At 59.0% G+C, this 26,757-nt stretch overlaps 1 protein-coding gene across 3 annotated transcripts; it reads left to right on the top strand.

Moving 5' to 3' along the window:
- Window positions 1–250: 250 nt before the first annotated feature.
- On the top strand, window positions 251–25,527 carry SMG5 (SMG5 nonsense mediated mRNA decay factor). Of its 3 annotated transcripts, none has more exons than XM_035009806.1 (22): window positions 251–369; window positions 3,456–3,554; window positions 4,062–4,185; window positions 4,548–4,704; window positions 6,494–6,583; window positions 7,492–7,581; window positions 8,246–8,324; window positions 10,566–10,691; window positions 10,795–10,863; window positions 11,009–11,217; window positions 11,825–11,962; window positions 12,120–12,716; window positions 14,913–15,088; window positions 16,137–16,212; window positions 16,818–16,993; window positions 17,798–17,956; window positions 21,474–21,533; window positions 21,990–22,149; window positions 22,572–22,662; window positions 23,444–23,518; window positions 23,918–24,056; window positions 24,165–25,527. In XM_035009806.1, exons 1-22 carry the CDS (start codon window positions 317–319, stop codon window positions 24,246–24,248), a joined length of 3,027 nt encoding a protein of 1,008 aa, XP_034865697.1. In that variant the 5' UTR covers window positions 251–316; the 3' UTR covers window positions 24,249–25,527. The 3 variants fall into 3 exon arrangements, with proteins under 3 accessions (XP_034865697.1, XP_034865699.1, XP_034865700.1); XM_035009808.1 differs by lacking the exon at window positions 251–369 and adding an exon at window positions 600–822; XM_035009809.1 differs by lacking the exons at window positions 251–369; window positions 3,456–3,554; window positions 4,548–4,704 and having other exon boundaries at window positions 4,127–4,185.
- Window positions 25,528–26,757: the final 1,230 nt, after the last annotated feature.

Genomic DNA, 26,757 nt, shown 5'->3' with positions numbered 1-26,757 from the left:
GGGGGCGGGGCCGGGGCCGGGGCGCGGGCGCGGGCGGGGGCGGCCGAGGGGCGCGCGTGGAGGAGGCCCTGGCCGGGCGCCGGGCGCGGCCCCGAGCTGGGCGGGCCGCGGGGTGAGGGTGGGGTCGCCGGCGGGGAGAAGCCGGAAGGGAGCGGCGCCCCGAACCCCGCAGGGCGCGGGCGGGAGCGCCCGGGCTGCGGCCCGGAGAGCCGGGCGCTCCGTGCGACCTTGGGCCTCGCCGTCCTCGTCCTGGAGAGGACAGGCTGGGCTTGGATACACTCGAAAGCCCCTGTGGCTCCGGGTGTGCGGAGTTTGAATGGAGCGGGGCTGGAGACGCGTTGTGTTGGTCTGGAAGGGCCACGAAGGGCTGTGAGTGCGCAGTGTGCCCAGGTCACGGAGCCCGTTCAGGGCACCGGGGCCCCCGCCCCGAGCCCCGCTCCCTCCCAGCCTCGTGACTCGGTCTCTTGCCAGCAGCTTCCATTCCTGGCTGCTGGTCGCCGCAGCGCCACTCGCCCTCCGCAGGTCCCGTCTGCATCCCCCGTGCCTCTGCTGAGGCCGCTGTGCCTCTCCCCACACAGGGTCGAGGATTGTTTTATGGGGGGCAGCTGGGACGTGGTTTCTAGAACCGGGGCAGAATGGGGTGAAGCGTGAGGCCAACTCGAGGTTGCTGCTTTCCAGTGGGGCGCAGGGTTTGGATTTGTCGTTTAGCTCCGGTCTGTTGAGCAGGGCCCTTGGAGCGGTGGGCCCCGTCTTGGCAGTGAAGGAGTCAAGAGCATGTGGTCTTTTCCTCCCTGGAATCGGCATCCTGCCTTCTCGGCCTTTGTAAGTCGGAGGCAGAGGGGAGTACAGGCTGCTCCAGAAATGGAAGAGTGATCCCATCCAGCAGCCCCTGGGCGCCGCTGTGGGCTGCCCCTAGCCGGCTCGGGCGGGTGAGCAGCTGGCTCTGGTTGGCACGTGTGCCGTGTCATGCTGCTGAATGTCAGCGCGGCCTGCAGAGCGTGGGCCCTGCCTGCAGGATTCCCTCCTTGTCTCCAGCTTTTGGTAATGGCCCTGGTCATCCTTCTGATCGTTCGCAGGCCTAGTTCTTCCCCCACCCACCACCCTCACAGGACTGGCTGACTGCAGGTGATGTGTGAGCACATGTGGCTTACGTGTGTGCATGTGGGCACCTCTGCCTGCGACTGTGAGTTCTTGGCTTTGAGCAGGGTGGAAATGTGAGGCAGCAGGTCTCTGTATTTTTTTTTTTTTTTAAGATTTTACTCATTTGACAGAGACAGCGAGAGAGGGAACACAAGCAGGGGCGGAGGGAGAGGGAGAAGCAGGTTCCCCGCGGAGCAGGGAGCCCGATGCGGGGCTCGATCCCAGGACCCTGGGATCATGACCCGAGCCGAAGGCAGACGCCTAACGATGGAGCCACCCAGGCGCCCCTGTTTTTGTTCTTTATGAGCGCAGTGGTGGCTATTGGAAGGAACTGGGGAAGGAAGGTCTGATTTCTCTGCCCAACATAAATGTGCTGTTAGACTACGAAACTGTCACTCAAAGCTTCAGTAACTTTGGGAAATTCCCACAGTCTGTTTATAGAAATGAGATTCTGAAATGTTTTAAGCCTCTCAGAAGAAAAGACAGCAGTAGAAGGGATGCTGGGCGGGTCACAAACACCAATTAATTAATTAGGCCGATTAACTATTTTTAAAAAACATATTTCGGGGCGCTTGGCTGGCTCAGGAGAGCATGCAACTCTTGATCTCAGGGTCATGCGTTTGAGCCCCACGTTGGGTACAGAGATTACTTAAAAAAAAAAAAAAAGATTTGCAATTAGAACTTCCTAGAGTAATGGTTATTAAGCTTTCTTGGATTGAGAACTGAGAGCTGTGGAGCAGTCCATAAAGACATGTGTACACACTCCTGAGATCTGTCCATGGCACGGAAGTTCAGAAGCCCTGCCCTGGGGCACTAAGCAGGCCTAGAGTAAAGTCACTGATGGCTGTCTGATGGCGCTGGCATCGAGGGCCAGGCTGGCTGAAAGGGCTTGGCTCCCTTCTCTGGGCAGCCCAGAAGGCATTTGGAGAAATGCTGAGCTCTAAAGATTGCCTGTGGGAAGGCCTGGATTACCCTCCCACCCACTCACCTGCGTGCTGGTGGTCACTTTTCCCTGGGCAGGGCAGCTTTTGCTGGCGTCCCACCTGAGCCACCACAGGGAGCTCGCCTGCCGGGGCCCACTTGCCCCAGCCCAGGGGCCCACTTGCCCCAGCCCAGGAGCCCATGTCTCAGTATTCTGAAACAATCTTGAATTGGGAATCACTAATGCCCCCTTTCTTTGTTGCTTTTGTGCCTGGAGCTGTGTCTGAGTTTACCTGTTTTGACAGCTGCTATCTGTCTTCCTCTGGGTTTTACCTTTCTAGAGGTGACACATACCTCTGGCACTTCTTAGCCATCCCTTGTGGAGTTTCCTTGGCCTTTTCTCGTGGTGTCTGGAGTCTCCTCCTTAGCCTTGTGACAAGAGAGATGGAGGCTAATGCTTATTGAATGCTCCGCATGTACGAGGCACTATTATGAGTGCTTTGTGTATAAGCTAATTTAATCCTCACACCGTGGGTGATAATATTACTCTCATTTTGTAGATGGGAGAACTGGGACATAAGGAAGTTAGATATTTTGCCCAGGACCCAGAGCCTTTAATATCAAACAAAGAACCCAGAAGACCTTGTGACTGTGCAGTACACAGCTCAGCCCTCCCCCCATTTTTCCATACCCCACTAATTCAGAAATAGAATTTTATGCTAGGAATGCCTTTCCTTTGTGTCAGAGACAATAAGCCCGTGCACAGTAATTAATTCATGTCACCATTATTTGTTGAATGGCTGCCGTATGCCAAGGCCACCCGTAAGTTCTTTCAGTTCATCCTCACAGTCCTCTGAGGCAGCTGCTGTTCCTGTCCCCATTTTTATGGACAGGGCAGCTGAGGCTTGGAGAGCTCCGATAATTTGCCCAAAGTTACAGTCTTAGACACAGCCAGCAGTCAGAGCCTGGATTTTCTGTTGGCATCACAGCATAGACTCTTTCCATTAAGAGAGTCTAGCTTCTCATATCACAGGGTTTCTCTACCTTGACACCTTGGACATTTGGGGTAGGATAGTTAATGTGGTGGACTGTCCTGTGTATTGTGGGGTATCTGGCCGCACCCACTGAATGCCAGTAGCAATCCCCCCCCCCCTCGAATCCCCGCCACAAGTAGTGATAGTCAGAAATGTCCCCCGGGGTAGGGGGCTGTTCTGTCAGGGGGGCGGGGAGACTGTTCATCTTGTTGGGTGCAGCCCAGCCTGCAGCCTTCCCATTTCCCTGCCCCTAATTCTGCAGCTTCTCCCCTAGGATCAGTGCCCCCCCCCCCCCCCCCCCCCCCAGCCTGCCTGGATATATGCATGGCTCAGGGGCTGTTTGCCTGTATTTCTTTCCAGGGCTGTGGTGGAGGCTGTGCATCGACTTGACCTCATCCTTTGCAACAAAACCGCTTATCAAGAAGTGTTCAAACCAGAGAACATTAGCCTGAGGAACAAGTAAGCTGGAGACTCTAAACCATAGATCCTTACGGTTTCTCTGCCCTTCTCCCCCTGAAACGCTGTCGCATGTAGGCGCATGTTCTCTCTTATCTCCTGAACTCATGGTACAATAATGGGTTGTGAACTCTGGCCCTCCTAAGAGAGGAAATGGGGACCCCTCAGTCTTTCTGCAGCTTCTGCATCTAACAGACTGGTGCCATACGGATGGCGTTGGAGTTGGGGGAGCTGGCCATGCTACAAAATGACAGGAAAGAAAGATGGGGTTAAAAGGCAGGAAAAAAGGAGAGAAGTGTGCAGGGGAAAAAGAAGATTATTAAAGTTCTTACTGCTCCTGCCTCTATCCTTTGGGGCTCCCACTGCTTTCCAGGACAGCTCTTTGTCCCGGGTCATGCAGACTGACCCTGGATGTCCCTTGGGAGGCACAGGGATTTGTTGGTCGGGGTATTGGCAAATGCTTCCTTGCCCCAAGGATGGTCAGTCTCTTGTGCTCCTCTGTACCCTCAGGCTGCGCGAGCTCTGCGTCAAGCTTATGTTCCTGCACCCAGTGGACTATGGGAGGAAGGCTGAGGAGCTGCTATGGAGAAAGGTATACTACGAAGTTATTCAGCTTATCAAGACTAACAAAAAGGTAAGGGGAGGTCCTAGATTTTGAAAAGAAACGTTGTCTAAAGAGGGAAGCTAAGAAAGGAAGAGACAATTAGGAAGGTGGGCCAGGACATGGTTGGAGGTAGAGGAGCCAAGGAAAAGATGGCAGAAAGGGAGGGGGTCAGATGTAATTAGGATTGGGGGAGGAGGAGCCTCATCCCAGATGGGAAGTTCAGAGAAGTGGATCTAAGGGTGTGGGGATAACTCGTGAGTGAAAGGAGAGTGGATGAAGTTTCAGAGCCAAGAATCTAAGTTCATTTCCTCATGAGAGGAACTGGGTTAGGGAGGAAGAACAGTCCTCTGAGCTTACTGCTTAGCCAGCCCCTTCACTTTCCCAACGTCCAGCACATCCACAGCCGGAGCACCTTGGAATGTGCCTACAGGACGCACCTGGTCGCTGGGATTGGCTTCTACCAGCATCTGCTTCTCTATATCCAGTCCCACTACCAGCTGGAACTTCAGTGCTGCATTGACTGGACCCATGTCACCGACCCCCTCATAGGTCAGTGAACGCTGAAAGGTGGGCTTGAGGAGCAAGGATATATGCCTCCACATCTGGCCTTCTTATTCTTCTGGGTACTGTAGCTTGTGACCTAGTCAGGCAGAGAGGATTCTAGCAAGACCTTCATATAGTCCATGGACTTCGGGTTTATCCATATAAGCACATGAGGTAGGGTAAAGATCTGAAGGAAAGAGAGAGGTTTCTGTTGGTTGGGACTGTAGACTGAGTCGGAAGGAGGGATGGAATGATCTAGAGCAGGTCTGGCACTGGAGGATAGTACTAATAGCATTTGTTTTCTTCTTGCAGTTGAATTTGGTTGGCACTGTTTCTTTTTTAAGTTTTTATTTGTTTGTTTATTTATTTACGTAATCTCTACACCCAGCGTGGGGCTTCAGCTCACGACCCCAAGATCAGGAGCCTCCCACCCCCCCGACTGAGCTGGCCGGGTGCCCCCAGCACGGTTTCTTTTAACTTCAGAGATTGTTTCCCGGTTTTTTTGCAAGTATTGACAGTTTTAGAAACGTTTGGGGATTATGGACATTCCCGCAGGAGAGCGCCGGTCTCTGTGCGGCTGTCTGAGGTGTCCGTGGCTCTGGCTGACCTTCCCTCCTTGTCTGACCTCTGGCCCCTCACGCTCCTTCCCTGCCCCGCCTCTGCCCCCGCCCTTGCTGGACTCCCGGGGCCCGAGCTTGTGACTGCCACCATAGGGCAGTCTCCGGTCAGAAGCGTAGCACTGCATTTGGTGCGTTTACAAAACATGATTTAAAAACAACAGTGTAACCTAAGACCGCCCTCACAGACTATACCCGATGGCCAGAGAGGTCCAGAGCCCCCCAAAGTGAAGGACAACAAATATTGTCTCACTTCAGAGAATCAGTTCCCCAAACTCTGTTTTCCTCCTCGTTGATGTTTTCACGTTCAGCTGACTACGCTGTTCGGTCCGCTTTTCAGGGTGGGAGTCACGCAGCCGGCAGCGTGGCTGACGGTGAGGTGGACAAGGGGGGATGGGCTCTGGAGCCAGTGTGCCCTTCGAGTCCTGGCTCTCCCACTTACCCGCTGTGTGACAGTCTCCTTGACTACCGCCTGGGAGCAGTGAGAGTGACCTCCTCGTGAGGTTGCTGTGAGGATCCGTTAAATTGACACTGAGCGACACTTAGAGCAGTACCTGGCACATGGGAAAACTGCCTCCCAAAGAGCTCAAACTCTCTGAACTGAGGCTGCAAAGCTGCTTGGGTGGAGGGGGAGCGGAGAGCCCAGCATATCGGGCTCTGGCCACACCGGTCCTCAGGCATGGCAAGCTCAGCTGTCTCCCTCATGGGCAGACCCTCCAGTAGGTAGCCTTCTCCGTGCACCTCCTCCCCAGGCGGAAGCCACCTACCTTGGCCTCATGCACAGGTTTCCCGTCTCTACTCAAACCTTTCACTCTTATGTGGGGAGCTTCTACCCAAGGCAGCCAAGACTGTCCTGACACTTGAGCTTCACCTCTTCTTCCTTTGTAGAAGTCCGCCTATGATGACCTTTCACGTCGCCTTCCCCCAGGGAACTGTCCTGGCCCAGGGACCCTCGCTCATCTCCTCCAGTTACTTCCTCTCCTGTGAATGACCCCTATCTGTGAGCCTCTGTCTCTCTACCTGGGTCCTGGATGCGTGTCTTCTCTGCCCCCCCCCCCGACACTGTTTTAGGGCGAGCCGTGGATTCTTGATCTCCTTTCTCCACCTGGGAAAGGTGTTTCCCGTTAGGTAGGGGGCTGGGGAACGGGCTCCTGACGGTCTCTGTCTGTCTTTCCCAGGATGCAGGAAGCCAGTGTCGGCTTCGGGAAAGGAGATGGACTGGGCACAGATGGCGTGTCACCGATGTCTCATGTACCTGGGGGACTTGTGTAAGAATCTGAACCTTTCCTTTTTGGGTTGGGCTCCAGGACAGGCGGAAAGCTGCTTCTGTTGTTGGTACCACCTTGTATGTGATGGGGGAGCAGGAGGAGGACCCCCCCCCCATCAAACGATGTGCCCTTCTCACTGCCCCTCCGTGAGCCAGAAAGGACCAGTGACTATGGAAGAGGGAAAATGAACTTTGAGAAAGTCTGGGTGATTACTCGGTTTCAGTAGTGGGTTAGGAAGACCTTAATTGGATACTCTTCTCCTTCTTTGGGGTTTGCTTTTTTCTTTCTTCATGGACTCCTAGAGGAATTGAAGTTAGGCCTCATGGAGGACTTCCTGCCCGACAAATGTTCTCGGAATGGAGGAGTACTCTCTTGCCTGCTGGCCCCTGGGCCTCTAGTCCTGGTAGCTAAAGGTTTCTCATTAGGCCGTTGGATGCATTGCCTTTTGTCACCTGAGGCTCTTTCCCTCCCTGCCCCGCCCACTCCTGGTCCCCTCATGGGCCCTGTGCACAGAGAGCGCCAGCTGCTTCATGTAGACTGACCAGGTGTCCTCAGTAATGTCTTCACTCCAGAATCAAGCAGCTATATTCTAGAACCCAGTACCAGGGATCTTCCCAAGCAGTTCCGTCTGCTGCAGGTCCCCTTCATCGGGAGGAGATAAGCAGGAGTCTTTTTACAAACACTAAACATTCTCTACATTTTGAAGCTATCAGCAAGGAAGAGAGAGTTGAACAATTTGCCCGTAGTCATGCAGAGTTAAGATTGTGCCAGAGGCCCAAGCCGCCTGCCTCCTGGCTCAGGCATCTTCCTCCCAGGCTCTTACTACAGCTCCACAGCGGACTCCCAAATGAGGGGAGGTTTTTCTGAAACACAGCATCATCACGTTTCCTTCCTTCTGTCTCCTGCAGCGCGATATCAGAATGAATTAGCTGGTGTAGACACCGAGCTGCTAGCTGAGAGATTTTACTACCAAGCCTTGTCAGTAGCTCCCCAGATTGGTAAGTGGCACCCCCCACTCGGGCCTCCCTACCAGGCAGCATTTTCCAACAGGAAGACAACGTTAAGAGGGCAGGCAGGCCGCATTGGCTTCCGTGGGTCCTCCCCATGCTCGGTCCCATCAGACTTCACCTTGGTTGGGCATTCTCCCCCTCGGAACACACTCTCAAGAGAAATGCAGAGTCCTGATCTAAGAAGGAGGAAGGCAGAGGGGAAGGAAGAGAAGAAGGCTCCCCTGTCCCTGAGGTCTCTGTAGAAAGAGGAACTTCTACTTTAGCTGTCCCCATGGCCTGCACAGTGGGAGAAGGGAGAAGGCTCCGTTACAGGGAGAGGCGGGGATTAGCTCGTAGTAGGAGAGTTCAGGGGTGAGAAACCGAGCTGGGATAGAGGAGAGGGCTCCATGGCATTCCATCAGCCTTAGAGGGGCCACAGCCGCTGCTGACGGAACGGCGCCCCTCGGTGCTGAACCCCCTGGCAGGCCAGGCCGGCAGGGAGTCTGTAGTCAGTCCCCTGGGGAGATAGGATCAGCTGCTCTTCCCCAGGGACGCCGGTGTCCGCTGCAGACCCGGTCCTCCTCCCCACGAGTACCCGGTGCTCAGCAGTGCTGGGTCGTGGTGGTGGGTGCGTGTTGTGGCCCCGGACCGCGTGACTTCTGTCTTCCTTCAGGAATGCCCTTCAACCAGCTGGGCACGCTTGCAGGCGGCAAGTACTACAGCGTGGAGGCCATGTACTGTTACCTGCGCTGGTGAGTGCCTGCCTCCCCCATCCCCCCGGCCAGGCCACCTGCTGCTGCTTCACGCCCCCTCCTTTCCTATCCCTTGGTGGAGGTAGGGCTGCTTGTCACAGAACCCCCTGGATTTGTTGGCTCTCAGGCAGCCAACATAGCTGCCCACCGTCTCCTGTAAGTTCAGGATTGCTGTCTGGAAGGAGGAAGTACATGGGATCGGGGGGGCACCTGGGGGGCTCAGTCGTCAAGCGTCTGCCTTCGGCTCAGGTCATGATCCCGGGGTCCTGGGATTGAGCCCCACATTGGGCTCCCTGCTTGGCGGGAAGCCTGCTTCTCTCTCTCCCACTCCCCCTGCTTGTGTTCCCTTTCTCGCTGTGTCTCTCTGTCAAATAAACAAACAAAATCCTAAAAAAAAAAAAAGACGTGGGGAATAAAACGTTATCAGGGTAGTGGTTGACAAGTGCAGAACTGTCAAGCTTCAGTGTCTCAGAGTGACTGTGGTGACAGTGTGGGAAGACCAGCTGAGCAGCAGCGTGGCCCACTGTTTCCCCGGTGCTGATGCTCCCTCAGAATAAGAAACCTCGGGTTCAGGACAGCTGAGGCTGAGTGGGTTTAGGCCCCCGAGTCGGCAGAGCCAAGTGCGCACGTGCCTGATAGGTCGGCTGGTGCCCTTGATGACATTATAGTCAGAAATAAACTGCCTGGGCCCCAGCGGCAGCCTTGTAGGGGCCAACGGCTCCATGAGAAGCCAGACATTTGCAGAAGACACTGCTGTGAACTGGACTTCAAGGCAAAGGGAGTAAAGTAAGTTGGTCTTCGTACCTGTACTGGCCACGTACCGAAGTGTAAAGATTATGCCTTGTAATTCCCTGTGCCCTGGTCCTCGGCTCACCTGGTCTGGGAAACCTTTTCCCTTGAATCAACACAGTATCTGCTCTTGGGGTGCCCGTCTCCTTTCCTGGATCGGTATAGACTGGCCCCAGAGGCCACTGTTTTAATTCTTAAATACAGTTACCAGGTTTGTAGGTTTCCGTTGCCTCTTCCCCAATTCTCTCGTGCCTTCCGGGGAATGCCCCCTTGGTCCCTCATCACACCCATGACCATGATTTAGGGTGAGTCACTTCCAAAGACAGCCCAGCACATCCAGGTTTGGGAGTTGCCTGCTGAGGTCCTGCCCTCCTATGTTAAAGCATTCACGTCTCATGTTCATGGGTTAGGTATTTGGGTGGGGCTCAGTCTGGCAGTTCTTTTCCCCTCGGTGGCCTTGTCTAGGATCAGTCATTGGTATTCAGCGGCCCTGGAGGGCTGATCTATCTGGATCGAGGCTCATCTGGACCCCCTCCCACTCCGTGTGGTCTCTCTTCCTTGGGAGAGATGGATTTCTTATGTGGTAGCTCAAGGCTTCAGACAGTGGATAATGATCCAAGAGATTTGGAATCTGCCAGTCTCTTATGGCCTGGGCCTGGAAACTGGCAGAGTCACCTGCCCGGTGTTCTGCTGGTCAGAGCAGCTGCATTGCCTGGTCCTTCCCCCTGGGCCCCCCGATTTGAGGGGAGTAGACACAGAACCCCCTGAATGGCAGGAGTGTCAGGGAATTCATGGCTTTTATTCACCATTAACATACATTTCTTCTTTTCTATCCGTTGCTTCTTACAATGAAAAGATTGTTTCCCCCGAAAAGACATTAAAAACAGCCCAGTGCACTGTTGGTGTCCTAGATACTGCAGTGAGGCAGGCTGGGCTTGGACACTCTGCTCTAGCTTGTGTTCGCCGTGGGGCCTGCACAACGTTCCTGCTCTTCCGGGCTCCACGTCCTCGTGCGCACGTGTGGACGGTATCAGGGTACGGGGCCTGGCACATGGCGCGCACACGCGCATCCAAACCAGTGTCGTGAGCCCTGAAATTGTGTGTACGCTCCCTTGTTTGCGGCCGGTTTCTTAGATGGCACCTGTTAAGTGCTCTGTGGTTCACAAAAGACGGAGGCTGGTGTATTTCGGGGATGGTAACTTACTTAAGTCACAGTAACAGAGTAGAAGCAATCATTCCACTTACGGAGGAAGCGAAGGCATTATGTTCAGTATGTTTATCTGGAAGTTGTGTCTGTGTATTTTATCCGGAAAGATGGCCTTCACCCTGAGTCTGTACGTGGAAGGCGAGGCTGGGGGCAGCGTGCGTTGGCTAGAAGCATTGTTCCCTCAAGCTCCCGTAGAGCACCGTCCCCTGCCGAGACTCCACAGCGTTCATCTGTATCTCCTTCAGCATCCAGTCGGAAGTGTCCTTTGAGGGGGCCTATGGGAATCTCAAGCGGCTGTATGACAAGGCAGCCAAAATGTACCACCAGTTGAAGAAGTGCGAGGCTCGGAAACTGTCTCCCAGCAAGAAGCGGTGCGTAGGGCCTGTGGGCCGGAGGGGTCTCTGCGGCTGGTGTGGTGGGACTGGAGGGGCTCTGGAGCCATTTGCCATTTCCCTTGGGTTCCTCTTCTTCCAGATGTAAAGATATCAAGAGGTTGCTAGTGAACTTCATGTACCTGCAAAGCCTCCTGCAGCCCAGGAGCAGGTGAGCACAAGAGGGCAGGCCCTTGGCCTGTGTCCCGTGAGCCCCACCAGGGCGGCTCTCTCTGTGGCCGTCCCTGTGCCCACGGCTCCTCGTGCCTGCCCCCGACTGAGTCACGGACCTCCCTGTCGCTCCTGCCCTTCTGCAGCCCGGTGGACTCAGAGCTGACGTCACTCTGCCAGTCAGTCCTGGAGGACTTCAACCTCTGCCTCTTCTACCTGCCCCCGTCCCCCAGCCTCAGCCTGGCCAGCGAGGGTGAGGAGGACTATGAGGGCGGCTACGCTTTCCTCCCGGACCTCCTCATCTTTCAGATGGTCATCATCTGTCTCATGGGCGTGCACAGCTTGAAGAGAGCAGGTAACTCCCTGTGCCCCGCCTTCTCCCCTGGGGCTGCTGGGGGCCTTGCTGCCCAACTTCCAGGAGCATTTGGCTGTGGGTGTGAGGGCCGGGGAACCCTACCCTGAAGGATCTGCTGGGGAAGGAACAGAGGCCACAGCCTATCTCCACCCCCCTCCCAGACACACTCTTGGCCACAGCCCGCAGACAGGAGAGGCAGGATACTTAGCTGATGACCCAGACAGAATTCAGACTTCGCTGCGGGGGCGCTCGGGCAGTTGTGCAGACCTTTCTGCAGCGGGCCACGTGGAGCCGAGTCGGGAGGGAGGGGGCGGCAGGGCCGGTGTGTGGTGCTGGGCTGCGAGGAGGAGCCCGCGTGAAGGCATCAGAGCCAGGGAGAATGGCGTGGGGCTAGAGGATATGCTTACCTGGGCGCACGGAGTGGGCTGGTACGTTCTAGACGACGGGATAATCACGCAGAGACCTGAGAAGGCTTTTCTCCTTAGAAGAAGCTTTGAGAAGTAGTTGGATCCTTGGAAGGGTGGAGAACAGGTGAGATGGGGCTGGAGTGAACGGCACCTCCTCCTCACAGCCCTGGGCCCCTGATGCCTGGCTGTCCTGGCTTTAGGCTCCAAGCAATACAGCGCGGCCATTGCCTTCACCCTGGCCCTCTTCTCCCACCTGGTCAACCACGTCAATATACGGCTGCAGGCTGAGCTGGAGGAGGGCGAGAACCCCGTGCCGACGTTCCAGAGCGAAGGCACAGGTGCAGGCTGGGGCGATGCGACCGGCTGGGTCAGCCTGGGGCGGATGACGGAGGGAGGGGGCGTGGGCGTGGCTCGGGAGGAGGTGTTGAAGAGCACCTTCCAACTTCCGGGCTCCAGTTTGTCCCGAGGCCCCGCCTGACTGTCCTCTCTGCACAGATGAGCCCTTGGAGAAGGAGGAGGCGCCAGGCCCTGAGCCCCCTCCCGCAGCACCTCCTGCAGCACCTCCCTCAGGTGAGGTCAGAAAGAGCCGGAAGTTCTCCCGTCTCTCCTGCCTCCGCCGTCGCCGCCACCCACCCAGAGCTGGAGAGGACAGTGACCTGAGTGAAGGCTTCGACTCAGACTCCAGCCACGACTCGGCCAGGGCCAGCGAGGGCTCGGACAGTGGGTCTGACAAGAGTCTCGAAGGTGGGGGAACGGCCTTTGATGCTGAGACAGACTCAGAAATGAACAGCCAGGAGTCCCGGTCAGACCTGGAAGACATGGAGGATGAGGAGGGGACACGGTCCCCAGCCCTGGAGCCTGCTCGGCCCAGGTCAGAGGCTCCCGAGTCTCTCAATGGCCCCCTGGGCCCCGGTGAAGATAGCATTGCCAGCAACCTGCAAGCCATGTCCACCCAGATGTTCCAGACCAAGCGCTGCTTCCGACTGGCCCCCACCTTCAGCAACCTGCTCCTCCAGCCCCCCAGCGAACCTCACACCGTGGCCAGCCGCACACCCTGTGTCAACGGAGATGCGGACAAGCCCTCGGAGCCAGGTAGCTCTTCGGGCTGCTCTGGTCCGCACTTGCCGCCATCGCCCCGAAGAGGCGGCTTGCCTGTCTCTGCAGGAGCCTCCCCGCCCCGCCTCGCTGCCTTCCCTGCTTCCTCTGGTCCGGGCCAGGAGTGTTGTCCTGAGAATCCCCACTGCTGCTGGCGTTCTGCCCCGTGAGTGTGGGGCTTGCCTCCCCACACGACCACTGCCACCGGCCCTTGGCCCACCAGGGGACCTCTCTCCCGAGGCTCTTCCCCACACAGGAGGCGCCCAGTGCCTGCTTTCTCAGGCGCCGGGCTAGACTGTTGTCGGCTGTTGTCTTGTTGAACTTTCTCAGCACTCTTTTGGGGGAAGAGTTCTCATCCCTCTTCTAAATGCTGCCCCTTGCCCCTGGCCTGTTGCTTGGCTCATTCTTACTTGCCCTCTGGCGTTCCCTTAGAAATCACTGGGTCTAGGCTTCTTCTGAGGCCAGGGGAGATTTCCTCCCCATGGGCTCCTGTAGCCTCTGCCCCGCCACAGCCTCTAGGCCTCTCCCACTCAGGCGTACTTGTCGGTTGGCTTGTCTGTCTCTCCAGCGAGACCATGAGCCTCGTGGGGGCAGGACAGTGTGTGTTTGCTCTGTCCTTGGATTCTCAGTTCCTTACGCCGTGCCTGTACGTGGGTGGGACGCAGGGAACGCTTCAGGGATAGAAGCAGCTAGGAAGCCAGGATGCAGAGCTGGAGCGGTCTGCTCCGTGCTCTGACCTGCCAGGTTAAAGAGGTAGGAGGTGGGGGTCGTCCTTTTTTTTTCTTTTTTTTTTTCAAGATTTTATTTATTTATTTGACAGAGACAGACACAGCGAGAGAAGGAACACAAGCAGGGGGAGTGGGAGAGGGAGAAGCAGACTCCCGCAGAGCAGGGAGCCCGATGCAGGGCTCGGTCCCAGGACCCTGGGACCATGACCTGAGCCGAAGGCAGACACCTAACGACTGAGCCACCCAGGCGCCCCATTTTTTTTTTAATTCAGTTTATTTATTAGCATGTGCCTGCGTGAGGGGGGAGGAGCGGAGAGGGAGGGGAAGGGGGAGAGAGAATCCCAAGCTGACTCCGTGCTGAGCGCAGAGCCTGACACGGGGCTCGATCTCACAGACCCTGAGATTGTGACCTGAGCTGAAACCAGGAGTCAGACACTTAACCGAGTGAGCCACCCAGGCACCTTGGGGGTGTTTCTTTTAATTCTGTATGCCTTTTCTCCCTCCCTGACAGCTCCCTTCTGATTGTCTGCCCTGCTTTCTAGCAGAGAGTAGACCTTTTATAAACGCTGGTTGAGAGAATAGCTGTAGACCACCCTCCCAATTTAGCTTGAGACAGAAAGAAGTGTATTTTGTTTTTGTTTTTTGTGTTATTTTATTTTTATTTATTTATTTATTTATTTATTCTTATGTTAATCCCCATACATTACATCATTAGTTTTAGTATTTTATTTTTTTTAAAGATTTTATTTGACAGAGAGAGACACAGCTAGAGAGGGAACACAAGCAGGGGGAGAGGGAGAAGCAGGCCTCCTGCAGAGTGAGGAGCCCAATGCAGGGCTCGATCCCAGGACCCCGGGATCATGACCTGAGCCGAAGGCAGACGCTTAACGACTGGGCCACCCAGGCGCCCCTGTATTTTGTTTTATTTATTCTTTTTCAGTAGGCTCCACACCTGGTGTGGAGCGCAGCACAGGGCTTGAACTCATGACCCTGAGATCAAGACCTGAGCTGAGATCAAGAGTCCAACATTCAACCGACTGAGCCACCTAGGGGCCCCAGAAAGAAACATTTTTTGTTTTTGTTTTTAAGATTTTATTTATCTGTCAGAGCACAAGCAGGGGGAGCGGCAGGCAGAGGGAGATGGAAAAGCAGGCTCCCCACTGAGCAGGGAGCCAGATGCAGGGCTCGATCCCAGGCCCCTGAGATCATGACCTGAGTCGAAGGCAGACGCTTAACCGACTGAGCCACCCAGGCGTCTCAAGAAGGGTGGAGGCAGCAGTCTCTTGGCTTAAAAGCATCAGGTTAGTGGGCGTAGAAGGATTAAGCAGGAGTGCGTAGCGAGTTCCCCATCTTTCACATTAGAACTGCTCCAGAGGGCAGGCAGGGCGAGCGTGCCCCCGGCCTGGAGCTGAAGCCCGATGCCACGTGCCTGCTGTTCATCCTGGCTCTCTGTCCCCCACCCCAGCCTCTGAGGAGGGCTCCGAGTCGGAGGGCAGTGAGTCCAGCGGGCGCTCCTGTCGGAATGAGCGCAGCGTCCAGGAGAAGCTACAAGTTTTGGCGGCCGAAGGCCTGCTTCCGGCCGTGAAGGTCTTCCTGGACTGGTTGCGGGCCAACCCTGACCTCATCGTCGTGTGTGCGCAGGTGCGGCACTCCGGGCGTCGGGGGGAAGCACAGCCTGGAGGCCCCTCAGCTGCTTCCATCACCACAGAAGTGACGGCAGGCATCTGCTTTGCGTGGGCCTTAGGCTTTTTACAAGGAAAAGGATTAGACATGATCTCTGCCCTCCAGGAGCCTGTGGCCCGGGCTGAGGCCCAAAGTCCGTGGATGGGGAAAGCGCTTAGTCCGCTTCATGCCTCTCGCACCGGCCGTACCGCCTGTCGTCAGGACTGGGGTCGATGAAGGCGTGTGTGTGAGGGCCGGCCTTGAGCCTGGTCCTGGAGTCCAGAGGGAGGAGGGGGCACCGAGTGGTGCCAGGGAGACGGGACCCAGCGGTGGCAGGACCACCAGACAGGGTGGAGGCGTTGGGGCAGGGGAGCAGTGGGTGGAGGGCATGGTGTCAGGCTGGCGCTGTGGAGGTGGGGGGCGCAGGCGCCTTCTCCCCAGGTTCAGTCTGCCTTGATCCTTGAGGGCCCGGCGGTTTTTTCCCGTGTTGCTTTATCCCAGGAACACATCTGCTGTGCCGTGGAAGACTCCTCCCCTGTAGGTCGCTGTCCTCCCCAGATGAAAGTTGGGGTTAGGGCCAGGCACACCCTTGGGTGCGTGCTTAAGTGTGCTGGCAGCGAGTTACTCACCACCCTTAGTCATCAGGTGTGCTAAAGATGGGGATGTGGGGTCACATTCCCACACAGGTGTCCCAGGATGGGCACACGGAGGGCTGAATGACGGGGAGAAGCCGCCTCCAGCCCTCTAGCTTTTCCCACTCCCAGAATCCAGAGTGTCCTTTCTGTGGCCTCACACCTTCTCCCCATGACCTTGCTGCTGGTGATGAAGTTCAGCCAGGCCCGTGGTTCCCCCTTCATTCCTCATGGGATTAGCTCCCTGTTTTCCAGGTCTCCCAGGAGTCCCCCCTTGGCCTCTTTAGTTAATTTTTCTATCAGATCGCTCTAGGCCTATGGCCATAGCCCCTGGACCCCCCAGGCGTCCTGCTTTTCTCGCCCCCCACTCCGCTGAAGGCCTCCCCTCTCCACAGAGCTCTCAAAGTCTGTGGAATCGCCTGTCTGTGTTGCTGAACCTGTTGCCAGCTGCTGGTGAGCTCCAGGAGTCTGGTGAGTGGGTGCCCAGCACCGCCGCCCTTCCCCTTTCCCTCGTGGCCCCACGAAGCCCAGCCCCCTCCCTGGTAACCCAGCCTGGGGAGAAGGAGGTTAATGGGACTCACCCGCCACCCTGACACACAGCAGCCATTGTGGTGTCTGCGTCTCCGGTTTCCCCCAACACTGCCTCACTGTGGGCAGGTGGCCTGGTTGGCCAGGGAGTGTGCTCCCCGGGGAAGGCCATGGGGCAGGCAGGAGCGGAGAGAGGCGAGCCTGAGAGCCAGCCCCGGTTGCTGAGAGTCCTCCTGGGCCTCCAGAGCTCACCTCCTCCTGCCACCTGCAGCTGCACCTGTCCTCTGGTTCCCACCTCTGGCCTCACCTGAGAGGTGTGTACGTCCCCCTCCAGAGCCTGCCTCGGGTCCACCCTGGTGTCGGGGAGCCTTTTGCATCGGAGCCCATTGCTCCCCATGCCTGCCCTGCTCCCCCAACCCCACCAGCTCTGGTCTCCGCGAGCCATGTGGGATGGCTCTGTGTGCTCATCTCCCTGTTCTCCCAGGGGAAGGGCTGTGTTCCTCTGGGGGCTCCCACAGGGCAGGTGGTCTCACGCGTCTTCTCTCCAGGCCTGGCCCTGTGTCCCGAGGTCCAAGACCTTCTCGAAGGTTGTGAACTGCCTGACCTGCCCTCCAGCCTGCTGCTCCCAGAGGACACAGCCCTTCGTAATCTGCCTCCCCTCCGGGCTGCCCATCGACGCTTTAACTTTGACACGGATCGGTCCCTGCTTAGCACCTTAGAGGAGGTGAGCATGGCGTTTCTGACGCCACCAGCTCTGTTGTTAGTCCAGCCCCACAGCGAAGCAGGTGGCCCTCCTGTCCAGACAGGCAGGGTGTCCTCAGGGCTGGGCTGGCCGTGCCTCCTTCGTGAGCCGCGGAGCTTGCTCCCCTTCCCGCGGGCTGCTCCTTTATGGGGTGTCTGCTCGTGGGCTTCCCTCCACCATGTCCACCTTTTGCAGAGGGTGGAATGGGGGGGCCATTAGGGCTTAGGAGCTGTTCTCATGCTCTTCTCCACTCTGGGTACAGTGTCCTGTGAGCTGGACAGGAGGCCGTCGAGAGCTGGAAGGGGGAATGCTGCCCGCCCAGGCCGGTCACCCTTGCGTCTGCCTTCCGGAGTGGGCCGCCTGGGGACGGCAGGGGAAGCAGAGCAGACAGGCTCCCGGCGCCCTCGCCGGCACTCGCATGGGCTTCTTGCTTGCTCCTCTCCAGCCAGAGCACCTTGGCTCTAGTCTGTTTCATATTTTAGGGTTCTAGAGATTTTTGTTTGATGGGGAAGAATTGTTTTGCCAACCAAAAAAGTGGCTCAGTTCCCTCGTTTTTCCACGCAAGACCCCAAGGAGGGAGGTGGCGTGAGCGCCCAGGTCCTCCCATTCTCAGCCTGGTGCACTGCCTATTCTGTCTCCACCTGAGTCCTGGTTCACTAGTCCTGCCTGGAGTCTCCTTTCCTGGCATCTCGAGGCTCTGGGTCTCGGGGCTCCCCTCTCCCACCCTCCAGACCACTGGCCTTTCCAAGGAGCCCCCGCCTGACCGGCTCCCGCATCCCCTCACAGTCGGTCGTGCGCATTTGCTGCATCCGCAGCTTTGGCCACTTCGTGGCCCGCCTGCAAGGCAGCATCCTGCAGTTCAGCACGGAGGCCGGCATTTTCGTGAGCATCGCCCAGTCGGAGCAGGAGGGCGTGCTGCAACAGGCCCAGGCGCAGTTCCGCATGGTGAGTCGTCCTGCCTGCCCTCCCTGTGTGCCCCGCTCCTGCCGGGCACGCTGAGAAAGCAAGCCTAAGAGGCCCCTGATGGACTGGGGGCCCCTGATGGAAGAGCGCAGTGATGGGGGCTGTGGGTGGGCCAGCAGACAGGGAGGGAGCGGTGCTTTGAGTAGAGGCAGCGTGGCACCAGGCCTGTGTCCCGACTGCCTGGGCTTAAGGGCCGTCTCTGTCCCCCCCCCACCCCCGAGTCCGAGCTCCTTGCTAAGCCTGTGTCATAGGGTAGTTGTGACGCTAGGAGGAGCGTGTGTCTCGGGCACCGTGCGTGCTCAGCCGGTGCTCCTGGCCCTTCCTCTCTGGGGGCTGCAGACTGGGGGCGGGGGGAGTGGCAGGATCCGGGTATCAGACGCCAGGCAGGATCCTTTCCTCCAGGAGCCCCAGAAAATAGGTGGCCAGGGTTACCTCCTCTCCATTCAGAATCTGGTCCCCACACTGACCGAGCGTCTGCTCTGTGCCGGGCCTGTCTGCTCTGTGGGTACCGGGGTCACAGCAGCAAACAAGATAGTCTCTTTGTGGGGCTGACGCTTGGGGAGCAAAGTCCAGGCTCTGCGCCGGGGCCTGCCCCGCTCTGAGCGCGCTCTCCTCCCAGCTGGATGGCAGTACATTCGGGGGCGGGGGGCGTCTGGCACTGACACAGCCCACGTGTCTCTGCAAACGTCCATGGTTCTTCTTCGTCCCAAGCTGCAGGCCTCCCGGCCTCTCTGAGCACCCCCTTCCTGCGGATGTTGCACGTGGCTGGGAAGGAGCAAAGGCTCACCAGAAACTCCCTTCTTTGCAATCTTAAAAGCAAGCTCGTTTTGTTCAAAAAAAACACCTTTTGTGTTAATGCTTTTGTTGCTGTTCTGTAGAGGAAAACGCATAATTACAAAGGTAATCATGGGGAAATTACACAGCTTTAAAAAGTGGTAGCTTTTGCAGGCATTTCCTTTAGCTTAAAGCTCCAAGACTCTTCCTCAGGGACAGGGAGCACCTGAAAGCCCCTCGCGGGTGGTGCTGGACCCTGAGGTCACATCGTCTGCTGGGACTGCCCCCTGCACTGCTGAGTGGCACATGTCCACCCTTCATCCCTTAGCAGCAATCGTGGCCATCCCCATATTGACATCTGCCATCACGTATTGAGAGCTTTCTGCGTGCCAAGCCGAGTTGGCCCGGGACAGCTCATTCGACCTTGGGCGCAGCTCTGCGAGGTGCTCTTACCCTCTCCTGCACTCGCCCAGGGCGCACAGAACCACGGAAGACAGACTGTCCGTGGCAGAGCCAGGGCTCTGGGATTGGGCAGACTGGCTCTTCTAAGCTGCCATGGGGCGCGGCTTCTCTGCGGGCCCACTGGGTGCCAGGGGCCGCTGCTCCTGCTTCGGGACGCCAGCATCTGCCCGGGTTAGGGACCCATCTTTCCTGTGGTTCCTCAGGTGTTCCCTGAGGACGGCAGAGGCCCACATCTCTGAGCCGCTGGCCCGGGGATGCCAGAGCCCGAGGGTGGTGCAGCTCTGCCCTTCCTGGATCCAGATGGATGCCCGCTCCCCCCCCCAGCAGAGGGGCATCACAATTCCAATTCTAGCCTGAAAGGCTGCTCCCTGGGCTTGATTCCTACAGACAGCGCTCCCCGTCCTCGCCAGTCCACCGGCGGCGCCTGCTCGGGTGCCTCCTCCTCTCCTTGCTGCACCCGGGTTTCTCCAAGGGGCCGCTCTGTCATGCAGACTCTGCAGGGACGTAGGTGCATCTTGCACAACCAAGACGTCGGGACGGTGCAGTACTGTTAACCATAGACTTTTTTCAGATTTCACTAGATTTTCTACTGACGTCTGTTTTCTTTTTTGTTTTTTTAAAGATTTTATTTATTTATTAGAGAGGGAGCAGGAGGAAGAGAGCACGAGCAGGGGGAGGGGCAGAGGGAGAGGCCAAGCAGGGAGCGCGATGCGGGGCTCGACCCCAGGACCCAGGGACCATGACCTGAGCTGAAGGCAGATGCTTAATGACTGAGCCACCCAGGGACCCCTAATGTCTGTTTTCTTTCCCAGGCTCTCCCATTATGTTGGGTTGTGTGCCTCCTGGGTCTGCTCTGGGCTGTGACAGTTCCTCAGTTTTCCTTTCGTGACCTTGACACTTCAGAGGAGTATTGGTCAATTATTTTGTAGGATGTCACTCAACCTGGCTTTGTCCAGACACGTCTTGGCCACGTGTTCTCGTGGTTAGAATGTGATTATACATTCAGGCTTAATGTTGTAAAGCACCGCTCTGAGGATGTCACTTTGCCCATCAGAGAGCCTTCGGTGGCCACCTCCCAGCTGATATTTAAGGATAAGTCCCCATCCTTAATCTCGTCTTAATTTGTTTTTAATTTTTTTTTTTTAAGATTTTATTTATTTGGCAACGAGAGAGGGAACACAAGCAGGGGGAGTGGGAGAGGGAGAAGCAGGCTTCCCGCTGAGCAGGGAGCCTGATGTGGGGCCATGACCTGAGCCGAAGGCAGACGCTTAACGACTGAGCCACCCAGGCGCCCCCTTAATCTCATCTTTACACCACGTTAGGGAATTTGGGCTTCATCCAGAAGACAGAAGGAAACCATCAGAGGACTTTTTTTTTTTTTTTAAGATTTTATTTATTTATTTGAGACAGAATGAGAGAGAGAGAGCACATGAGAGGGGGGAGGGTCAGAGGCAGAAGCAGGCTCCCCGCCGAGCAGGGAGCCCGATGCGGGACTCGATCCCGGGACTCCAGGATCATGACCTGAGCCGAAGGCAGTCGCTTAACCAACTGAGCCACCCAGGCGCCCCATCAGAGGACTTTTAATCGGGGCCACGGTGCACAGCAGATGGCGTCTGGTTGCCGGCGGGGAAGGTGGCTGGGGGTAGGGGCGCGGGCCAGGGAGGAGGAGGTGGGAGGAACCAGCTTAGGGGGTCACGCGGTGGAGGGGAGCGGAAGGGTGTGAGCGATTTTTAGGCGGTGCGGTCGGCAGGACGGGGAAGCGGTGACGGGGAGCCGTGAGGGAACGGTCGGTCACAGCCCGCTTCGCCGCCGCTGCCTCGTGCACATGGTGGCTGGTTTCCCACATCCGGGAACCACCAGAAGGGCAGCAGCAAGTTTGGAGGAGCGGGGGGCGGGGGCTGTGTGGGCTGGAGCTGCGGATTTGGAAGAAGTTGGCGAGTGGATGGTGATAGAAGGTGGGGTGTGCGGGGACCGCACGGAGCAGAGGGGCAGAGCGGGAAGCCTGACTGCAGCCAGGCGCTCCTCTCCGAGCGCCTGGGCCAGCGAGAGCTTCAGCGCGGGTCCCGGGTCCTTCTCCGCCAGAGGAGTGGTTTGTCTCCCGAGCCTCTCTTGGCGCGAGCGAGAGAGCTGACTTCACATGAGGGCTTCCTGTTTCAGACCCTGGGAGTTCTTCTCAGATAATCTGTTACACCTCTTGATCGCTGGGGAAAGGACTGTGGCCCCAGCTCTTGGTCCCAAGCTTAGCATGTGTTTCTCCTCATAGGCACAGGAGGAAGCCCGTCGGAACAGGCTGATGAGAGACATGGCCCAGCTGCGACTTCAGGTGGGCAGTCGGGACCCAGCTGCTCCTGTTCTTGATCTGGTCATTGGCCAGGCCCCAGCGGCAGACCATCCCCTCCAGCCGCTGCCCCCTGCTCTGTTGCACAGCTCCCGTTTGGTTCCGCTGCCTCCCCTACCCCCGTTCCACTGTGCCCCCCCCAGCTCTGTTCCGTCTCCCCGCTTCCGTGGTGGCCTTCACTTTAACCGCATCGCCTCCCAGAATTCCTTTCCGTGCCCATTTCCTCACTGAGCCTTGATGGCCCCTTTCTGCCTTCTCTGCTGTCTTTCCTTTCTCTTCTCCTTCCCTTCTTCCCGCCCCCCTTTCCTCCAAGGCCTTGGTGTAGGGAGCCCCCTGCCCCCTTTGCAGCAGGAGATGCCCCATGAGGGCCCCTTTGGGTTCCATCCTCCCCGCCCAGGCTGCAGGGCCCACGCAGCCCCACACTCTGCCCTCTGTCCTCAGCTCGAGGTCTCTCAGCTGGAAGGGAGCCTGCAGCAGCCCAAGGCCCAGTCGGCAATGTCTCCCTACCTCGTCCCCGACACCCAGGCCCTCTGCCACCACCTCCCGGTCATCCGCCAGCTGGCCACCAGCGGCCGCTTCATTGTCATCATCCCAAGGACGGGTAGGCGTGCTGGGAGGTGGGGCAGGGTGTGGCTAAGAAGAGACTTCGGCTTGCGATGGAGAAGCGCTCATGGGGGCCCAGTTTCCATACCGTGGCCTCGGTCAGGTCCTGCCACCTTTCTAAAGCTCGGTCACTTCGTCTGTGGAACGCGCGTGACCGTCCCTGTTAAATTCTGACTCGCGAGATGGTTAGAAATGAGAGGAACATCTAAGCGAACGCACTTGCTCGAGTGCCGGCTCTGCTGCTCGCAGAAGGCCGTGCTTCGGAAGAGCTCGGAGCCGCGTAGGAGCCCCGGGCCCTGCTTCTCCTGCAGCGGGGGGCTGGGGGACCCCCGCGAGCTCAGCCGCTTCCTGCGGAGCCCTGGGCCACAGCAGCGAGAGCTCACCTGTTGCATCCTTCCCCACCCCCACCTTGTCCTCCAGTGATCGATGGCCTGGACTTGCTGAAGAAGGAACACCCAGGGGCCCGGGATGGGATCCGATACTTGGAGGCAGAGTTTAAGAAAGGAAACAGGTGAGTGTGGGCCTGGCTGGGCCTCTCTCGAGCCCCGGGTCAGGCTCCCCGACAAGAGTGTTTGTCCCTGGCTCCCCACGGGTAAGACACACACTTGCAGAGATGAGATTACAGGTCAGGGTCTCAGGTGTGGATGGAGGGTGGTCACGGGGGACACCGACCTGCTGTCTCTTTGCCTCTGGGGCAGACACGAGGTCAGCATCAGCAGGGAGATGGGGGCAGGACCCTCCCTTCCCCCCAGCTCTGGGCTGTGGGCTCCTTGGCAGGAGTTTCTGCTGTTTTAGGGTCGGGCCGCGTGATCAGGGGTACCAGGGTGCCCTCCCCGTTGCAGCTAGCCAGGGACTGGCAGGTGGCGGCGTGTTGGTGCTCAGGCCCACACATGCCCGCCCTCCTGCGCTCCGGGGCTGGGAGAGTAGCGGGCGGCGGGCGCAGTAGAGGGAGAAACTGGCCCTTGCTCCCCGGCTCCCCTGCCACCTCTGCCCGGGCAGGAAGCCGCACAAAGCCTGCTTGTTTGGACCTTGTCTGCAGAAGCCCTGACTTGAAAAGCATCTGCTGTTTCTCCCTTCTCAGCTCCTCCCCTGGGAGGAACCGAAGGATCGATGTTATCAGGAGGAGGAAAAGCGAGCTGGGCTCAGTGGCCAGGAAGCTCCTTTGAAATGGCTCCCAACAGAGCTGTGATGGGAGAGACTGGGCCCCCTCCCCTGGGCCACAGCGAGGTGCTTTGTGGGAGGCGCTCCGCCTCCTCTGACCCCCCCCTCCCGCCCTGCTGTCTCCCTCGCAGGTATATTCGCTGCCAGAAAGAGGTGGGAAAGAGCTTCGAGCGGCATAAGCTGAAGAGGCAGGATGCAGACGCCTGGTAAAATGCCAGCCCCGTGCTCCTAGAACCTCAGCTAGGCTGTCCGCCTCGCTCCTCTCCGACCTCTCCCTGGGCCAGATGGTCCTGCAGCAGCTAGAGGGACCAGCCTGGTCACGCTCAGCCCGCCAGGGCGTCCTGCGCCTGTCCCCTGCGGGGCGGGAGAAGGGGCTCTAGCCCCGGAGCCCCTGTGGCTCTGAGATGCCGGGGCTTGATGTCCCCGCTCAGTGTCCCTCTGCCCACTCCCTGAGGACACCCTCCAGAACCACTGCCCTGGCCGCCTGGTTTCTCCTGCTCGCTCTCCTGCTGCCCTCCCTGTCCCCAGCTTCCCCTGGGCCCTGGGGATCCTGGCGTCCGGGCTGCGCTCATGCTGGGGCTTGGCCCACCTCCTCTTCCTACCAGGACTCTCTATAAGATCCTGGACAGCTGCAAACAGTTGACTCTGGCCCAGGGGGCAGGTGAGGAGGACCCGAGCGGCATGGTGACCATCGTCACAGGCCTTCCACTGGACAACCCCGGTGCGCTCTCAGGCCCTATGCAGGTAGGTCCGTGAGGTGGGGGGATAGGGGTGAATGGGGAAGAGGCGCAAAGGGACTCTCTTCTCAGAACACTCCACACACTTGCTTTTCTTGCTTCCCCCATCCGTTAGGCAGCTCTGCAGGCCGCTGCACACGCCAGTGTGGACATCAAGAATGTTCTGGACTTCTACAAGCAGTGGAAGGAGATTGGTTGAGACGGACCCCCAGGCCCTGCAGTGGGGCTGCATCCAGATCTCTCCTGCCCTCCCTGGCAGCCAGGACCACCACCTGTAGTCACCCCACCACACGCAGACTCACGCACGCACGCAGGAAGGAAGCCCAGCTGCACACAGGCCGCAGGGAGGGCCCGGGAGCCACAGGGAGGGCCCAGAGCCGGCTGGGAGGGCGGGTCCCCCTGTCGCCAAGACGACGTCAGGAAAGTGGGGGAAGTGCTGGGCGCAGGAGAGGCCTGTGGGCCCCCAGCCAGCCCTTCTGCCTCAGCCCCCTGCTGTCACCAGGGGCAGGTGGCAGGCGTGGGCGTCTGCGTTCCATTGGAGTGGTTTGTGGACCTCTGAGGGGAAGGGACAGCAGAAGGGCCCCCCTTCCTCACTCAAGACGCAGGGTGGTTGGCGTCAGGAGTTGGATCCTCTGGTGCCAGGGGAGGAATTGGGTAACACCGGATGTGTGGGTGGTTCTCTGCAGACCCTTCCCCTCCTGGAGGACCCCCCATCCTCCCCTCCCTTTGCACAGGCGGGGGCAGTTCTGGAGCCATGGGGACTCTTCCAGAAGAGGGCCTGGAGCTGCTGGCACCAAGAGCAGGGCCAGGGCTCGCCCCCTCCTGCTGCTGTGGGAGCCACGCACCCAGCCGCCCCACTTCTGCCCTCGCTCCGCGTCTGCCCAGCTTCCAGGGCACGGAGCAGGCCCCTCTTGACGGCAGGCTGGCCCCGTGGGCCAGCGAGGGTCCCGGGCCCACCAGCCCCACAGTCGTGATCTGTGCAGGGGGCGGAGTGCGATGCCAGGAAGGGGGGGGGTGCGGTGCCAGGCCACCAGCCCCGACGGTCTGGGAGAGGCCTGCGTGGAGGTGGGCCGCAGAGAGGAGGGGCCCGTCGAGCTGCCTGGTCGGGGGCCTGCTGTCCTGCTGGGGCTGAGCATGGGGCTCGCTTGCTCGTGGCCGGTGGCGAGGTGAACGCGGGAGCCGAGATCATGAATCGCTCAGGGCAGGCGTGGGGGAGGCTCTGGCCCGGCCGCCTCGGCCCCTTGCCCTGGGGCTGGCCAGGAGCTCGTGGGAGGGGGCGGCGGGGCTCGGCTCCGCCGCCCCCACCCCAGCGCTAGCCTAGCTTCCCAGGCTGTTCTCAGAGGAGAGCAGGCTTCTTGCCTCCTTCCTCTAAGACAGCAAGTCTGGGACGACCTGGGGGCAGTGGGGTCACCCCGACTCCCAGTCCCTGGCAGAGACTGAGACTAAAGCATCACTTAATAAAGATCCCTCGAAGCCCACCCCGTCTCCTGGTGCCGTTCTGTCCAGTTGTACTGGGATGCGGGCGCTTTCTTGCCGAAACGGCGTCTCGGGAAGGTTTCTCCGAGGCGACCCCTCGACGCAAGAAGCCAGCAACTCGGGCGGGAGCTCTGGGGCTGGTTGTGTGGGCGGCACCCCCCCATGCGCTGGCCCCGTGAGCACCTGGTGCCTTCGCAGGGGCGCTGGGTGCCAGCTCGGGGAAGACTGGATGGAGCTCTTCCTCCGGGGGCCGTGGGCGGGAGCCTGGAGACCAGCCTCTGGAGCCTCGGCCCCCGTCCCCCTGCCAGGACCAGCTCGTCCAGTGTGTCGGGGTGAACAGGCACCCGGCTTCCCCGGTGCTTCACAGCACCTCCTGAAGGCCTTCGCTCTGGGCTCTGCCCGGCACTGGGCGCTAAGAGGCACCGGAGCCCAGGGAGAGGGGCCTTCGGAGGTCACAAGTCGGGACTTGGATTCCTGTGCCCAGCCTGAGGCAGAGCCCCCCGCTCCTGGCAGGAGCTGACCCCTCCGGCAGCCTGGCCTGCGGGGGGCTCGGCGTCGCCTTGCCTGTTGTAGCCAGTCTGATGTCCGTGGGCTTGGGTCAAGCTGGAGGGGCTGGCTGTGTGCAGGAGGCCGAGTGAGCTGCCTGCTAATGGGGCTGGGCCACCCCACGCTGCGCCCTGGGGACTGGACAAGGCTGGGATTGTTCCCCGGCTCCCCTTTGTCTCACTCCCCGCCCGGGCCAGGCCTGCCTGCCCGCCCACCACTCTCTCCCTCCCCGCAGCCTGGCTGGCTGGAGCCTGGGACTCTGCCGGAGGAGCCCTGGGCCTGCCGACCCACCGGCTTAGGAGCGCCCACCAAGCTCTGGGTAAGGCAGCTCAGCTGGGGCGTGACGCCTGCCCTGGGGGACCCGAAGTAAAGCGCCTGCTCCAGCCCGCTCCTCTGTTCCCATGGCCACAGCACACAGCCCTGCGGAGACCCTAAGCCCTGCGGCTAAAGGAAGGGACCCTGAGGGGAGCTAGGCCCCAGCGTCTTCACTCTCACCCGTGCCCCAGGGAGGTGGGCAGCACGCAGGATGGGTCGGACCAGCCCCATCCCACTCGTGGGAGGGGCGGGGATACCCGGGAGGCCTCGGCTCAAAGCTCGGCTGGGGCCCAGGGACAGGAGCCCGGGGTCCGCCCCTGCCCAGCAGGGCCGCCAGCACCCAGCTCGGAGGCGGAGAGGGCCTGGCAGGA

This window comes from Mirounga leonina, unplaced genomic scaffold (assembly GCF_011800145.1).
Source record: "Mirounga leonina isolate KUSES-001 unplaced genomic scaffold, KU_Mleo_1.0 Mir_154, whole genome shotgun sequence".
NCBI classification, from domain to species: domain Eukaryota; kingdom Metazoa; phylum Chordata; class Mammalia; order Carnivora; family Phocidae; genus Mirounga; species Mirounga leonina.
The sequence above is the reverse complement of the archived record's forward strand: the minus strand, read 5'-3'. Positions and strand labels throughout refer to the sequence as shown.

Excerpts from the sequence above, each read along its gene's own strand:
- SMG5 (XM_035009806.1), top strand. The coding sequence starts at position 317 with ATGGAGCGGGGCTGGAGACGCGTTGTGTTGGTCTGGAAGGGCCACGAA. Across the intron at positions 7,582-8,245 it reads GTCAGTAGCTCCCCAGATTG|GAATGCCCTTCAACCAGCTG; the intron begins GTAAGTGGCACC and ends GTCTTCCTTCAG. Across the intron at positions 11,218-11,824 it reads GCACAGCTTGAAGAGAGCAG|GCTCCAAGCAATACAGCGCG; the intron begins GTAACTCCCTGT and ends TCCTGGCTTTAG.